Source organism: Cucurbita moschata, unplaced genomic scaffold (assembly GCF_002738365.1).
Source record: "Cucurbita moschata cultivar Rifu unplaced genomic scaffold, Cmos_1.0 Cmo_Scf00004, whole genome shotgun sequence".
In the NCBI taxonomy this organism is placed as follows: domain Eukaryota; kingdom Viridiplantae; phylum Streptophyta; class Magnoliopsida; order Cucurbitales; family Cucurbitaceae; genus Cucurbita; species Cucurbita moschata.
The window spans coordinates 6831952-6849718 of NW_019268520.1; the positions used below are offsets into that span (position 1 = coordinate 6831952).

At 38.9% G+C, this 17767-nt stretch overlaps 3 protein-coding genes across 3 annotated transcripts; 2 read left to right on the forward strand and 1 right to left on the reverse strand.

Annotated features, from left to right (window-relative positions):
• Nucleotides 1-1105: 1105 nt before the first annotated feature.
• Nucleotides 1106-3064, reverse strand: LOC111441769 (lactosylceramide 4-alpha-galactosyltransferase-like). The gene has a single exon (XM_023078866.1). It carries the CDS (start codon nucleotides 3062-3064, stop codon nucleotides 1820-1822), a length of 1245 nt encoding a protein of 414 aa, XP_022934634.1. The 3' UTR covers nucleotides 1106-1819.
• A 610-nt stretch (nucleotides 3065-3674) lies between these two features.
• LOC111441770 lies at nucleotides 3675-12825 on the forward strand. Its single transcript, XM_023078867.1, has 7 exons — nucleotides 3675-4099; nucleotides 4865-7539; nucleotides 7622-8037; nucleotides 8141-8220; nucleotides 8780-8908; nucleotides 9050-11751; nucleotides 12248-12825. Exons 1-7 carry the CDS (start codon nucleotides 4017-4019, stop codon nucleotides 12703-12705), a joined length of 6543 nt encoding a protein of 2180 aa, XP_022934635.1. The 5' UTR covers nucleotides 3675-4016; the 3' UTR covers nucleotides 12706-12825.
• A 426-nt stretch (nucleotides 12826-13251) lies between these two features.
• Nucleotides 13252-16962, forward strand: LOC111441638 (probable LRR receptor-like serine/threonine-protein kinase At3g47570). The gene is made up of 2 exons (XM_023078699.1): nucleotides 13252-16137; nucleotides 16210-16962. Exons 1-2 carry the CDS (start codon nucleotides 13470-13472, stop codon nucleotides 16656-16658), a joined length of 3117 nt encoding a protein of 1038 aa, XP_022934467.1. The 5' UTR covers nucleotides 13252-13469; the 3' UTR covers nucleotides 16659-16962.
• Nucleotides 16963-17767: the final 805 nt, after the last annotated feature.

Here is a 17767-nt window from a genome sequence, read left to right on the forward strand (position 1 = left end):
CTTCTCATGGGTCTCCCAACTGTACAAGTATATTAGAACATGGGCTGGTCTGAAGGGTATAAGTGGAAAATGAAATAAATAATCCCTTTGACAATGGAAATTTATGTGCCAAGCTTTCACGTGGCTCACACGTGCCTATGCACATGCATCCCCTTATGATTAGGATATTTAAATTTCTTTTGGGATCCAACAAACTTTGATTAGTAACGGCCACCACCGAAAGCTATTATTTTCTGTAATCATAAGTGATTGGATTGTTTTCTTTTTGACCCGGCCCATCAATTCGGGTGGGCTAGGCTTAAAAAGAAACATGGGCTGGACTCGGCCCATTTTCTGATGGGCTTATATTAAATTAACTCCTTGCTCGCATGTTGGAGCAAATGGGCCGGGCCTTATTGCTTCCTGAATGGTCCCCTACAAAACTTTCGTGGGCCGGCAAGCAATATTGGAATTTCGACACATTAATCATTAACAGAAATATTAAAAAGAATGTTAATCAGTGCTGATAAGCTTTCGCCCTTTGACCACAATACTTTACTCTGGGTGCCACGTCATCGTGAAATACATGCCTTATTCTATTTTATTTTGAACTATATTATATTATAATGAAATATTTTATTTTGTTTTAAAAGTCTTCTCACAATTGAAAATTAAAGTCATCGCCCGCCAAATTTTTACATTTCTCCGGACAAGTCCTTGCCTTATTTATTTATTTATTTATATTGTTGTTTACGTAGCTTCTTGACTCAGTAATGGCGTCCGCTTCTACCGTTCCACTTCCAATTCCTCCAGTCGGTTTCTCGGCCTTTCTCCTTGCCGGCGTGAACTTCGTATTCTCGAGCAGAATCCCTAGGAGTTCATCTTCTTCTTTCAACTTTTTAGTTCTTCGATTTTGTTTACTTTGCGTCTCATTGAGGCGGAGGGGATGAAATTGCAGTCAGGGAAAGCGATGAAATCAGTGGTATGGAAATTTACGCCCACTTGTGTTGTTTATTTGTTTGGTGTTGCTTTTCTAAATTAATTAGGGTTTTCTTTCATTATATTCTCCTCGTGGCCATTCGCGCTTGGACTTTTGTTTTTCTAATACAAAAAGTTCGCAGGCGAGGCGTTCGGGCCAGGGGTACTCGTTGTTCCAAACAAATATTATACAATACGATGGCCAAGATTTTATTGACATTGATTTTCACGAGTCTTTATTCTCCGGCTAAGCAGTATTTCACGTCGTTACTCTTTGATTTTGAAATTAGTTTCATATGATTTGCTCGTTCCTGTTGGTTTTGCTCGCATGATTAAACCATTTAATTGAATTTAACTTGATAGTTCTTGAGGTTCCACAGCTGATTAATTGGAAAAGTGCATTGGTTACTCTATGAAGGTGAAGTGGCCTTAACAGTCCTCAGAGTTTGGAGACTGGTTAGATTTATTTGGGGAGGAAGTATTGTGACGGCAATAAAACCTGCCTCTACTGTAATAGACATGATATTGCACAGAGATTGGGTTCAAAAGGAACAGAGAGTAATATTTCTGATCATGATATTGTAGAAAATTAGTAAATGAATGCGATTGGGAAGATTCATTCTCTTAAACACCTATGTAGAGGTCTCTTATTTGAGTCTTTGAGTAAACCCTTGATGCCTTCAAAGGTTGTGCATTAGAGTAATTGCAGACTCACAAAAACAGACGAAAACAAAGAAAAGCTATAATTTGGGAAATTTCACATCTGGGATAAAAGATTGGGTCATGATCTCATTATGATTCTTGGGAGGAAAATGGTTCACTGTTAGTGTATTAAATAAATTGTAGTTTGCTTTCCCTAATCCTAAGTATAGCTGCAAATGATGCAATGATCGGAGAATAATCTTTCTATCACGCTTCCCTTTTGCGTTATATGAGTCTTACTCTGCTTGTTCCATAGGTGTATTCCATAAGCCTCTTTATTTATCTGAGCTTGTTTTGCTTTTGCCCAACTTGCAGCTGCTTGGTTTTCTGGCTTTTTAAAAAGTTCACCAATCTTAGTCCAGTCCACTGGGTAGAACGCTGCAGGTGGTAATACGGTGACATTGAAACCAGGTCTAGCTGTGGCTCCTGTTACCTTTGACATTACTCTGGAGACCAGAAAAGGTCCATTATAGCCCCATCTGCTCCCATCAAAATTTGATGCGAAATCTTCCATGAATTTCTCTAGAAGTGGATGATTCTTATCAAAAACAAGAACAGCATTATTCAGTATTCTCCAGTTCTTAGATACTGGATCAATACTTTGTGCGCCAATTGAGTTCTTCAAACCGATGAAAGACTTCAAAACAATAAAATCTGTATCGATGTAAACACCTCCATACTTGTATAAAACTGCAAGTCTCATGAGGTTAGATAGATTCTGAGCTAAAGGAATCTGACCTGGATCTTTTTTTCCTCTCTTCAACTCATCAAACCAAGCCTCCACCGGGGTGTTTTTGAACAGCGAAGGCAAGTCCGGTGTGATTGCCTGAATTTTAAACCCATGATCAAGTAGAGGTTTAAGAATCTGGCAGCCTCTTTCTGAATCCAGTGTTCTTGATAGAATAGTTAAGCATCCACGTGGGTGAGACTTAAAAACACTTTCTACTGCCATTAATTCTCTGCCCCTGAAAGACCTTGCTGGAGATACCCATGTCATGAAGAACTGTGTCTCACACTTTTGGCTGAGGAACTCCAGAAATCGATCGTGGAACTTCTGCGTCAAGTTGTTAGACTGTAAAATCCGAAAGTCAGGAAGATGCTTCCTAAACCAATCAATTCTTTCCTTTTTTCCTGAAATATTGGATGGAACTACTAGCGAATCGAAAGGTTCACTATCATTATCATCCCTGTTATTTGGCGAGGACTGCAGTGGCTCTCCAACTAAAGTTGGCTCAGTGTGCACTTGTGCGATGGGCGCAATTGTTGAGTTTGAATTGTCTTTCTCATCTATGGATACTGTTGGAAACGAAACTTTGTAGATTATGCAATCTCCACATATGAGGAAGATGATGGCTGCGAGCAAGATGGCTGGCAATATGGGTGTTATAGCACACCTTTCAGACATTTCTTACAGGAGTTTTTTTCCCACAAGAAGAGAAGTCTTAATCCAGATATATGCAATGAGGCTTATTAGGATAAACTCATGATTTTAGGGAATTTGTTGTCGATCACACCAATGGAAGACACAATTAGAAGGAAATTAATTTATTCAGGCGGATTGCTTGGTCTCCTGGATGAGGTTGGTAATATTTTATAAAGTCCACAGAGAAGGAAATAGAATTGAATGGGTCAAATCTAAGATTTCAAGAACGGTGGCGAGTGCTTATCACAAAGGTGGTGTCGAGTATGAAAGCATTGAAGTGAACATTTTCTTTCATAGAAGACTTTCACATTATGAAATAACGCTGGTACTGTACTTCATGGTTGACCAGCAGCCTCCAGTTTCGGTCATTACATTTCAAAAGGTGAAGAAAAGGAGAGGGAAAGTTAGGTTCATTATAATGACACATGTGGGCAAGATGAAGGCAAAGAACATTAGAATAAGAAATGATGGCAGCAACCGGGTTGAAGAGGAGAGCAAAACATCTCTTATAAGAGTGTGAAAATCTCGGCCTAGTATACGCGTTTTAAAACTGTGAGGCTGACAATGTTATGTAACGGGTCAAAGCAGATAATATTTACTAGCGGTGGTCTCGGACTGTTACAAATGGTATTAGAATCGGACACTGAACAATGTGCCAACAACGAGGTGGATTGTGAGATCCCATATGGATTGGAGAGGGAAAAAAAATGTTAAGGGTGAAAAAACTTCTCTCTAGTAAATGCGTCATTGACGTTGATACGGATCAAAACGGACAATATTTAGGTGGCTTTGGGCGGAAGTTGCCCAAGTATTGTGCAACTAACTCCAATTGCGTACACTAAACATTTGAAGCATACAAGTTGCAGGTTCGTTTACTTGGTTATTTGTTATCCAAAATGTTTTTCTGCAGGTAATTGCTTATCATTGTGGTTACATGCCGACTTGTTTGGTGCCCATATATCTCAGAGGAACCACAATAAGAAATGCGGCCTCATCTACAACTTCAAGCAATGAGAGGTAGGAAGAAATATCATTCTGAAGTTCTTATTACTATTATATAAAACTTTATTTACCAAACATTAGTGGACAGGATTTAATAGAAGAAAAAATAATTCTTCAAAACTTCTTTATTATATTACATTAATTCAGTACCTTTTTAGTTTTGAATTAGAATATTTTCTTTTTTGTAAACATAATAATGTAAAACGTTTTCATCAAAATTAATTGTCAATTTTTATTACTCTTCTAATATATAAAGAAATTTAGTCTTTTGGTACTATTTATTTAATTCTTAATGTTGGTAAGTTGATAAATTTTATTTAATTACATCAATACAAACGTATTTTGTTGAGACGGATGTCTTTACATAGAATATCTTTAATTTTTTATTATTAATATAACAAATACTTTGTCAATTTGAATATAATTTAAACTATTTATTTAATATAACTAATAAAATATCTTTTATAAAGTATTTTATACGTTAGAATGTTTCCACCTAAAATGTCATAAATATGAGCATAAAAATGAAGTAAAATGTCAAACTCTATCTTTTTCATGAATTAATGTTAAAACGTCTACCACCGAACCACCACGAATGCTGTCGAGCTAAGATAAGACTTCTGAATCATTTAAAACTGACCAAACGGTCATTAAATGATAACCATCCAAAAAGAATTTGAACCTATTGCTACCATTACCGATACTTCACTAAGTTTATCCTTGCAAGGAAGCTGATAGATCAGGCTTTGTTCCATTACAAAATCTGGTATTTCCCAGCAGGATGAGGCATAGTCGCTGCGATGCCCACAATTTTTTTTACTCTTTTTTATGTCATATCTTTCTGATGTCCATGAGCTGCTGGGCTTTCGGAAATGAATCAGATCGCTTGGCTCTACTCGACTTGAAAAGCAGAGTGCTCAATGACCCACTCAAAATCACGAGCTCTTGGAACGACTCCATGCATTTTTGTGAGTGGGATGGTGTGACTTGCGACTCTAGCATTACAAGAGTAACGGCGTTGAACTTGGAAGGTCGACAGCTGAGTGGTTCCATACCACCTTCTTTGGGAAATCTTACTCATCTCACTGAAATCAGATGGGGTGACAACAACTTCCACGGCCCAATTCTCCAAGAGCTTGGTAAGTTATTACGACTGCGCCATCTCAATTTATCCTTCAATAACTTTGACGGCGAGATTGCAACGAATATAAGTCACTGTACTGAGCTTGTTGTTTTGGAGCTGAGTCTCAATGAGCTTGTTGGTCAGATTCCAAACCAGTTCTTCACGTTAACCAAGTTGAAACGACTCGGGTTTGGCGGTAACAATCTCATCGGAACTATCCCACCTTGGATAGCGAACTTCTCTTCCTTATTTGCTCTGTCATTTGCACTCAACAAATTTCAAGGCAATATTCCTAGTGAACTCGGACGCCTTTCTAAATTGGAACACTTCAGCGTTTATGGGAACCATTTGACAGGCATTGTGCCGCCTTCCATCTATAATATAACCTCTCTTACTTACTTTTCTCTTACTCAAAATCGACTTCAAGGAACTCTACCACCAGATGTCGGATTTACTCTTCCTAATCTTCAGGTCTTTGCCGGTGGTGTCAATAACTTTGGAGGCCTGATTCCGACATCCTTGGCTAACATCTCCGGTCTTCAGGTCATAGATTTTGCTGAGAACAGTCTAGTTGGAGCGCTACCGCATGGCTTGGGGAGCTTAAATGAGCTGGTGAGATTCAATTTTGATGACAACAGACTTGGAAGTGGGAAAGTTGATGACTTGGATATAATCAGGTCCTTGACTAATTGTACTAGTCTACGCGTTCTGGGTCTTGCTGGAAATCGCTTAGGAGGAGTGTTGCCTCCATCTATTGCCAACCTTTCCAACCACCTCACAATTCTAACCTTGGGGAGTAACTTGTTAAGTGGAAGCATTCCAGTAGGGATTGAAAACTTGGTTAACTTACAAGTTCTTGGAGTAGAAGGCAACCGTGTGAACGGTAGCGTCCCGTCCAGTATTGGGAAGCTTCACAAGTTGTCTATTATTAATTTGAATGGTAACAAGTTAACAGGAACAATTCCATCCTCCATGGGTAATTTATCTTCAGCCACCAAGCTTTTCATGGAGGATAACAGGCTTGAGGGAAATATACCTCCAAGCTTGGGACAATGCAAAAGCCTCCAAGTTCTTGATCTATCTGGTAACAATCTAAGTGGCAGCATACCCAAGGAAGTTCTCAAACTCTCTTCCCTTTCAGTCTATTTAGCCTTAAACAACAACGCACTTACTGGTCCATTGCCATATGAAGTGGGTGAGTTAGTTAGTTTAACATTGTTGGATGTATCGCAGAACAAATTATCAGGTGATATTCCCGACAACCTTGGCAAATGTATTAGCATGGTACGCTTGTATTTGGGAGGTAACCAGTTTGAGGGGACAGTTCCTCGATCTTTGGAAGCTTTGAAAGGTCTAGAAGAACTGAATCTCTCAAGCAACAACTTGTCTGGGCCAATTCCTGAATTTCTTGGCAAGCTTTCTTCACTCAAGTTTCTTAATCTATCCTATAATACTTTCGAGGGGAAGCTGCCCAAAGAGGGAGTTTTTTCCAATTCAACCAAATTCTCCATCCTCGGAAACAACAATCTATGTGATGGCTTGCAGGAATTGCATCTACCTCCGTGCAAATCTGACCAAACCCATTTTTCCTACAAGCTTCTAGCACCGAAAGTGTTGATCCCCGTAGTATCTACCCTCGCTTTCATAGTTATTCTTTTGATCTTCCTATCTGTACGTTTTTTGATGAAGAAGTCAAGAAATGTTTTGACTTCATCTTCCTCTACGGACTTATTACCACAAATTTCTTACTTGGAGCTGAATAGATCAACCAATGGATTTTCTGCAGACAATTTGCTTGGTTCAGGTAGTTTTGGTTCTGTGTATAAAGGTGTTCTTTTGAATGATGGATCAGTTGTTGCTGTTAAGGTTCTTAACCTTCAACAACGTGGTGCTTCCAAGAGTTTTGACGACGAATGCAAAGCTCTCACAAGCATACGACATCGAAACCTCCTTAAGATCAGAACCTCTTGCTCAAGTACAGATGAAAAGGGGAATGAGTTCAAAGCTCTAGTCTTTGATTTCATGTCTAATGGAAACTTGGATGGTTGGCTTCACCCCACAGATATCGAGAAGGGTCAAAGATTGAGCATTATTCAGAGACTGAACATTTCCATTGATGTTGCCAATGCATTGGATTATCTACATAATCACTGTGAAACGCCCATTGTTCATTGTGATCTAAAGCCTAGCAATGTGTTGCTGGATGATGATATGGTAGCTCATGTTGGGGACTTTGGGTTAGCTAGATTTATCCTGGAAGGGGCAAATGAATCCTCTTTTGGACAAACCATGTCACTTGCACTTCATGGCTCTATTGGATATATTCCTCCAGGTATTTTCCTTGCATTCAAACCCATCCATCTTGAGTTTCTGTTGGTAAATAGATGAATGAATGAATGAATGTTCAATTGTAGAGTACGGAAGTGGAGGCAGAATTTCAATTGAAGGAGATATCTTTAGCTATGGAATTCTTCTATTGGAGATGTTCATTGGAAAAAGACCCACAGACAACATGTTTAGCGATGGTGTGGACATTCATCTATTCACAGCAATGGCATTGCCTCATGGTGCGTTGGACATAGTTGATCCTTATTTGCTATCTCAACAGACATGCCACCAAGAACAGGGTGAAGAAAAAATACAAGAAAGAGCAATAATGATTGAGGAAGATCATACAGAAATAGAGCAAAGAAGGATGGAAGAATGTGTAGCATCAATATTGAGAATTGGGCTGTCATGCTCCTCAAGAACACCTAGAGAGAGGATGTCCATGAGTGTGGTGGTTAATAAGTTGCAAACAATTAAAAGCTCCTTTCTCAAGTGGAAGGAGGCAAGCTAATGTTGTCCGACCAACAAGAGCTTCAAGAATTTGCAGGTTGGCTTACTTGGTTTATCAGAATCAATGAGCTCCCTCCCTCATCTGTTCATTACAGATCCGACATTTCCCTGCAAGACGAAGCACGATTGCAGCAAGGTTAATAGGATTCTGTATTCCGATGATCGGAAGTCATTGGTAATCAAAATGTGCATAATTATACACATACGTGTGCAATAGGTCTTAAACTTTCGATTCGGTATCTACCAAGTTTGAAATAACATATGAAGCACTTATTATACACAAGTTTGAAAATTAAATAGCCTATAGATATAAAGTTGAAAGGATAAGAACATAATAAATATACTTATAATTTAATAAAAAATAAAAATTGGAAAAATTATTTGAAGAATCTTTCTCCGGACGAAGAATTACTATTGCTAGTCTTCATTTAATGAGATTATGATTGAGCTAAGATAATTGGACCACCTTGAAAAAAATACCATTTCTTTAAGGCTCTTCCTTTTTATTTCGCAGTGGAATGGGCCACCGTTGCAGCAGTGCCAACAAGACGACTCAACCACCCACTCAAAGTCGTGAGCTCTTGGAACGAGTCCACCCATTTTTGTGGTTGGTTTGGTGTTCCTACGACCTCACCAGAGATGAGCGTCCATGAATGTTGTTAACGAATAGTCAAATTATTCATCAGAATCTCAGCATTCTAATGATAATATTAACATACCAAATGTTCTAAAAGCTTAAACGCGCGTGATGAAGTAAGGATTATGAGTGTCAAGTTGTACTCGGAAGGGGAGGGAGATGATAGCAATGGGGAGGCAGTGGTAGTGGGGTTGGAAAACAGAGAGAAGGGGATGGTGGAAGATAGGTATAGTGCCTCTTAGAATATTTCTAATTTAATAGAAGGCTCATCAAAGTGGGGTTTAAACCCAAAATCAGAACCTAAAAGCTATCATTGCCACTCGAGTGCTATGCTTTAGGTTCTGTCCATCACAAATCCAGCATAATTTCGCAGCAGGATAGGCCAGGATTTCTTCAATACCAACAAGATGTTTCTCTATGATATCTTTTTGTTGTCTCTAATCTCAGCTTTTGCAAGCATACTCACTAGGGGAGATGAATGGGAACGCTTGGCTCTGCTTGACTTGAAAGCCAGAGTACTCAACGACCCACTTAAAACCATGAGTTCTTGGAATGATTCCACGCATTTCTGTGACTGGACTGGTGTCACTTGCAATTCCACCATTGGAACAGTAGTGGGTTTGGACTTGGAAGCTCGAAATCTGACTGGCTCCATACCCACTTCTCTGGCAAATCTCACCCACCTCACTGAAATCAAATTGGGAAGCAACAACTTCCATGGCTCAGTTCCCCAAGAGTTCGGTCGGCTACAGCAATTGCGTTTTCTCAACTTGTCCAACAACAACTTCGGTGGTGAGATTCCGACGAATATAAGCCATTGCACTGAGCTCGTTGTTTTGATACTCAATGCCAACAGGTTTATAGGTCAGATTCCAAACCAGCTATTAACGTTAACCAAGTTGAACCAACTAGAGTGTAACTACAACAATCTCAGCGGAGCTATCCCATCTTGGATAGGGAATTTTTCCTCCATGTTTAATTTGAATCTGGGGCGGAACAATTTTCAAGGAAGCATTCCCAGTGAGCTAGGGAGACTACCAAGATTGAAATTCTTCGAAGTTTATGAGAACAACTTGACAGGTAAAGTGCCCCCTTCAATCTACAATATAACTTCTCTGGTTGACCTGACACTCACTCAAAATCGACTTCAAGGATCTATACCCCCAAGTATTGGATTTACACTTCCCAATCTTCGGATCTTCCTAGGTGGTATGAATAATTTTAGTGGGTCTATTCCTACGTCCTTTGCTAACATCTCCAATCTTGAATTGTTAGATATATCTGAAAATAGTCTCACTGGAATGATACCTCATGAGTTGGGGAGATTAAAAGACTTGCGAGTACTCAATTTTGATACCAACAGGCTTGGAAGTGGGAAAGCTGGTGATCTAAATTTCATCAGTTTCTTGGTTAATTGTACTAATCTAATGGATTTGGGTCTAATTAAGAATCGTCTTGGAGGAGCACTGCCACCAACCATTGGAAACCTTTCGGACCGCTTGATAAGGATAACCTTGGGTGAAAATATGTTAAGTGGAAGCATTCCTAGTGGGATTGAAAACCTGATTAGCTTGCAAATTCTTGGAATGGAATACAACCATCTGAATGGTAGAATCCCTCCCAGTATTGGGAAGCTTCAGAATTTGGGTTGGTTGTACTTGGATGAGAACAACCTAACTGGGCCAATTCCATCCTCCATTGGTAACTTATCTTCAATCTCTAGGCTTTACATAGACCATAACAGACTCGAGGGAAGTATACCGCCGAGTTTAGGACGATGCAAAAGCCTCCAAGCTCTTGATCTAGCTCATAACACCCTAACTGGCTCTATACCCAAGGAAATTCTTGGCATCCCTTCCCTTTCAGTTTACTTAGGCTTGGACCATAACTCACTCACTGGTCCATTGCCATCTGAAGTTGGTAACTTGGTTAGTTTGAGTGAACTATATGTATCAGAGAACAAACTGTCTGGTAATATACCCAGCAATATGGGTAATTGTAGGAGCATGGAAAGCTTGTCTCTTGAAGAGAACCAGTTTACTGGAATTATTCCTCCATCTTTCGAAGCTTTGAGAGGTCTGGAAGAACTAGATCTATCAGCCAACAACTTGTCTGGGTCAATTCCCCAATTTCTTGCCAACCTTCGCTCACTCAATTACCTCAATCTATCCTATAATAACTTGGAAGGAAAAGTGCCCAAAGAAGGAGTCTTTTCCAATTCAACCATGATTTTCGTCCTTGGGAATAAGAATCTATGTGATGGGCTACCGGAATTGCGTTTACCTCCGTGCATGCCTAACCAAACACATTTGTCCAATAAGCGGTTTCTAGCATCAAGGGTGTTAATCCCCATAGCATCCGTTGTCACATTCACTGTTATATTGGTGTGTATCATTTTTGTGTGTTTTGTGCTTAAGAAGTCGAGGAAGCATGCCTCAACTTCATCTTCTTCAAAGGGGTTTCTACCACAAATTTCTTACTTGGAACTCAGTAAATCAACCAATGGATTCTCTATTGAAAATTTCATTGGTTCGGGTAGTTTTGGCTCTGTGTATAAAGGCGTTCTTTCAAATGATGGATCTATTGTTGCTGTTAAGGTTCTAAATCTTCAAAAACAAGGTGCTTCCAAGAGTTTTGTTGATGAATGCAATGCTCTCTCGAACATACGACATCGAAATCTGCTCAAGATCATAACATCTTGCTCGAGTATTGATGTACAGGGCAATGAATTTAAAGCTCTAGTCTTCAATTTCATGTCCAACGGAAATCTTGATTGTTGGCTTCATCCTGCAAATCAAGGCCACAACCAAAGAAGGTTGAGTTTCATTCAAAGATTGAACGTTGCCATTGATATTGCCTGTGGATTAGATTATCTCCATAATCATTGTGAAATCCCTATTGTTCATTGTGATCTAAAGCCGAGCAATATATTACTCGACGACGATATGGTTGCTCATGTAGGAGACTTTGGGTTAGCTAGATTCATGTTGGAAGGATCAAATGACCCATTATCCTTCAGCCAAACCATGTCAATGGCACTCAAGGGTTCTATAGGCTACATCCCTCCAGGTAATTCTCCTTTCATCTAAACTCTTATATCATCTTTATGCTAGCTACTCTGTAGATCCCACGTCACATCAGTTGAAGATGGAGAGGACAACAAAACATTCCTTATAAGGGTGTGAAAATCTTTTCCTAGTAGACGTGTTTTAAAAACCTTAAGGGAAAGCTCAAAAGGGAAAACCTAAATAGGACAATATATGCTAGCGGTGAACTTGGGCCGTTACAAATGATAACAAAGCCAGACACCAGACGGTGTGCCCCAAGGAGTGGATTGTGAGATCCCACATCGGTTGGAGAGAGTAACAAAGCATTTCTTATAAGGGTGTGGAAACCTCTCCCTATTAGACGCTTTTTAAAATCTTAAAGGAAAGTCTAAAAGAGAAAGTCCCTTTAAAAACTTAAAGGAAAGTCCAAAAGAGAAAGTCCCAAGAGGACAATGTCTCTTGGCGGTGGGCTTAGGCTATTATAGATACTTGGTATAATAATGAATGAACAAATGCAGAGTACGGGACTGATAGCAGAATCTCCATGGAAGGAGATATCTTCAGTTACGGAATACTACTATTGGAGATGATGATCGGGAAAAGACCCACCGACGACATGTTTGGGAATGGAGTGGGTATCCATTTGTTGAGTAGAATGGCAGTACCTCAAGATGCCATGGCCATACTCGATCCTTGTATGCTACCTGAAGAAACACGTGAAGAAGAAGAGAAGGAAGAGAGAATAGAAGAAATGGTGATAATGAGTGAGGAAGATGGTACAGAAAGGGTACCAAGATGGATGGAAGAATGTGTAGTGTCGATGCTGAGAATCGGCATATCGTGCTCCTGCATTGCACCTGCAGACAGAATGTCAATGAATGTTGTCATCAATGAATTGCAAGCAATTAAAAGCTCCTATCTCAAGTTTACTAAGCCTCGTCCAAGGTATCATAAACATCAGTTTTCCCGAGCTTGACACCCAAATTACTGCCTATTCTTCCCCCCCGTTGTTCTTCGACCACTTACCAAAGATAAGTATTTTAAATATGATTTATGTATTGGTCACACTATTTTTTTTGTGAAAAAATTTATTTATCATCTTTCACGAACATCACAACTTTAAGGTCATAATTAATTAAAAAGAGAAAAAAGGGTCGCTTCAAAGTCTTCGGTTATCAACAAATTTTGATAAGAATAGCGACGTCATAAATTTGTTACCTTGACCTTATCGTGACCCATGACTTATGTTGGTATTTAGTAACTTTATTAAACTATATTTATTTAATATTTATTAATTATTTTTATAATAAGAGTGTGAGAAATAACCTCACTTTTATTAATTTTATGTTTATGCATGGAAAAAATAAAATTATTAAATAGTTCATAAAAAATCTATTAAAGCTTTTATATTTTAAGGATAATAGATTATGGTCTTTATTTAAGGAAACAATTTCTTTTGAAGTTAAATTTCACTTTTGCTTTTGAATCTAATCGTTTTAAAATTTGAGACCATATATCTTTTAATTAACTTTGAAAATTGACCATATTTATTTTAACATTTACCATCCAACAACCCGCACTTAAAGCAAGGCAGGTGGAACAAGTAATTGACTCATTTTGAACTCACCGAACGGCCATTCAATGAGTAACTTCCAAAGAAAATTATAACTTCATAAAGCTACCAAAGCCGACGATTCGATTTTGCTCGTCCTTGCGATTCCGGCCGTTCTCAGCCGCAACATGAGGCGCAATCCGATTCTGTGTATACTTTTGTACCATACATTTCTGATATCCCTGAGCTCGACTTCTGCAAATGAACCAGATCGCTTGGCTCTGCTCGACTTCAAAAGCAGAGTACTCAATGATCCATTTGACATCATGAGCTCCTGGAACGATTCCACGCATTTTTGTGATTGGGATGGTGTTACTTGCAATTCTACCCTCCGGAGAGTTGTAGTTTTGGAGTTGGAAGCTCGAAAAATTAGTGGCTCTATACCGACCTCTTTTGGAAATATGACTCATCTCACTGAAATCAGGTTGGGAGACAACAAATTCCACGGCCATATTCCCCATGAGTTCGGTCGACTTCTACAATTGCGTCATCTCAATTTGTCTTTCAATAACTTCAGCGGTGAGATTCCGGCCAATATAAGTCATTGCAGGGAGCTTGTTGTTTTGGAGTTTGGTATCAATGGGCTTGTAGGCCACATTCCACACCAGTTGTTCATGTTAACCAAGTTAGAACGGCTCGGGTTTGGTGTTAACAATCTGATTGGAACTATCCCACCTTGGATAGCAAATTTTTCCTCCCTATCTCGTATGTCACTCACATATAACAATTTTCAAGGAAATATTCCCGAAGAATTTGGACGCCTGACTAGATTGGATTTCTTCTCAGTTTCTGTGAACTATTTGACAGGTACAGTCCCACCTGCAATCTATAATATAACTTCTTTGACTCAGTTATATCTGACTAATAATCGACTACAAGGAAATATACCACCAAATATCGGATTTACACTACCCAATCTTCGAGTCTTCGCCGGTGGTGGTAACGATTTCATAGGGCCGATTCCGACGACGTTTGCTAACGTCTCTGGTCTTCAAGTACTGGATCTTCCTAAGAACAGTTTCACTGGGATGATACCTGATGAGTTGGGGAGGCTAAAAGGCTTGGAGAGACTCAATTTTGAAGACAACAGACTTGGAAGTGGAGGGGCTGATGACTTAAATTTCATCAGTTCCTTGGCTAATTGTACTAGTCTAAAGGGTTTGGGTCTATCTAGGAATCGCTTTGGAGGAGCATTGCCTTCATCTATTGGAAACCTTTCAAAGCAGCTCACAGTTCTAAACTTGGGTGGAAATATGTTGAGTGGAAGCATTCCTTCAGGGATCATTAACTTGATTAACTTGCAAATTTTTGCAGTGGAATATAACTATGGTCTGAATGGTAGTGTTCCTTCCAATATTGGGAATCTTCAGAACTTGGTGATGCTTTTGTTGCAAGGTAACAAATTAAGTGGGTCAATTCCACCATCCATTGGCAACTTGTCTTCGATCACTAAGCTTTGCATGAACGATAACAGGCTCGAGGGAAGTATACCAACAAGCTTGGGACAATGCAAAAGCCTCATAGGTCTTGACTTATCTGGTAACAGACTTAGCGGCGTTATACCGAAAGAAGTTCTTCGTCTCTCCTCCCTTTCAGTCTACTTGGCCTTGAATAATAACTCATTTACAGGTCCATTGCCACTTGAATTGGGTGAATTAGTTCGTTTAACATTGTTGGATGTATCAAAGAACAGATTATCAGGCAACATTTCAAGCAATCTTGGTAAATGTGTAAGCATGCTTTACTTGGATTTGAGTGGTAACCAATTTGAGGGAACAATTCCTCAATCGTTAGAAGCTTTGCAAGGCCTAGAAGTACTAAATCTTTCCAACAACAACCTATCAGGATCAATTCCCCAATTTCTTGGAAATCTTCAGTCACTCAAGTATGTCAACCTATCCTATAATAACTTTGAGGGAAAAGTGCCCAAAGAAGGAGTTTTTTCCAATTCAACCATGATTTCTGTTCTTGGGAATAATAATCTATGTGATGGATTACAAGAATTACATTTACCTTCGTGCCCGCCTAGCCGAACACATTCATCCACCAAGTTTTCATCACCTAAAGTGTTAATCCCGGTAGTATCAACGGTCATATTTACTGTTGTTCTAGTAAGCATCCTTTATGTGTGTTATAAGCTCAAGAAGGGAAGGACTAACGCTTCAACTTCATCTTCCTTCATGGATTTTCTACCACAAATTTCTTACTTTGAACTCAGTAGAGCAACTGATAGATTCTCTGTAGATAATTTTATGGGTTCAGGTAGTTTTGGTTCAGTGTATAAAGGTATTCTTTCAAATGATGGATCAGTTGTTGCCATTAAAGTTCTAAATCTTCAACAGCATGGTGCTTCCAAGAGTTTTCTTGATGAATGCAAAGCTCTCGCAAGTATACGACATCGAAATCTGCTCAAGATCATAACTACTTGCTCAAGCACAGATGAACAAGGAAATGAATTTAAAGCTCTAATCTACAATTTCATGTCCAATGGAAATTTAGACGGTTGGCTTCACCCCACAAATCATGAACACAATGAAAGAAGGTTGAGTTTCATTCAAAGATTGAACGTTGCAATTGATATTGCCTGTGGATTGGATTATCTCCATAATCATTGTGAAACATCCATTGTTCATTGTGATCTAAAGCCTAGCAATATATTGCTGGATGAAGATATGGTAGCTCATATAGGGGACTTTGGGTTAGCAAAATTCATGTTGGAAGGATCAAATTACCAATCCTCTTTCAGTCAAACCATGTCACTTGCACTTAAGGGATCTATCGGATATATCCCTCCAGGTATTTTCCTTTCAATAACAATTGTTAGATCTCGATTTTCTATTGCTACAAATAATGAATGAACAATTGCAGAGTACGGCATCGGTGGTAGAATTTCAATTGAAGGAGATATCTTCAGCTTTGGAATACTGCTATTAGAGATGATTATTGGAAAAAGACCCACCGACGACATGTTCGGCGATGGTGGGAACATTCATGAACTCGCTACAGTGGCGTTGTGTCAAGATATGCTAGCCATAGTTGACCCTTCGTTATTTGAAGAATCGTTCCAACAAGAACAGAATGAAGATACAATACAAGAAATCGCAATAATGAGTGAGGAAGATCGTAAGAGATTCGTACCAAGATGGATGGAAGAATGTGTAATCTCAGCAACGAAAATTGGCTTATCTTGCTCCTCCCCTGTACCTGGTGAGAGAACGCCCATAAACGTTGTCATTAACGAATTGCAATCGATTAAGAACTCCTATCTCAAGTTTAAGAAGCCAACCCAAAACTTCCACAGATATTTGTTACCCTAACCTTAGAGACGAATGAATTTATTCGGCAACGAGCATCGGGCTCTTGGTGGAAGAATGTGCGATGAGAAAGGCATCGTCTATCTCAAGGTGGAAGAAAGGCTTTCCCAATCGGCCCACGAGGCCGAGTCGAGGAGTAAGGCCGACTACTTGGGAGGGACATGGCTTACCGACCTCGGGCTTGTCGACTACTAAAGCAAGGTACGTGACATACTACCCAAGCTTAGCACACTATTATTTCGATTTCTGATCCAATAATGACCTAAGCATCAGAGTCTGCGTGAGGGTCCTCAGCTCCCTTTATATGCCTTGCAGCTTCAGCTTCATCTAGAGTAGGTTGTTGCTCTTCAGCCCACCTCTTGGCAAAGTAGGCTGATGGGCAAGACCCCTCCATCAAAAATGGTGCAGGGCATTAGAAGTTGTTGCCTTGTGGCCAATTCAGGCAGGTTCATCTAAGTGGATTTGGGCTAGGTCGTTGCACTCCAGCCCACCTCTTGACAAGGTAGGCTGATGGGCAAGACCCTCCCGCCACAATGGTATGGGGTATCAGAAGTTGTTGCCTTGTGGCCAATTCTCAAGGATTGAAGTTCTACGTTGAGTTTTTTTGGTTCTTCAGTTATAGTAGTACTGTGTAGATGACTCGACTTGTTCAATCAACCTAATTCATTTGATTAGATTCACGCATCAACATCATTTATAAACTCTGATTTTTTTTTATTAATAAATCGAATAAATTTTTAAAAATTTATCAAATTAATATCTATAATCAAAATTTACTAAAAAAATTTGGTCACAATAATTAGACAATTCTCTTATGGACAAATTTTTAGTGTTAATGAACAAATCCATGCTATTATTTGAATGATAATATTTTTTTTTAAAAAAAATGTTTATAATTTCCATGCTATATAAAATGTAAATTTATCACTATAAAACCTTGTTACATTAAATGATTCACGTGAATATTTAAAATATTGAAAAAAATATGGATAAAAATTGATGATATCTAAAAAAAAATTATAAAGGCAAAAGATTAATTAATAATTAAATATTTTACCCTTAATTTTTTTTTTTTTTTTTTTGTTTTATTTCATGGATTTTAAAAAAAAAAT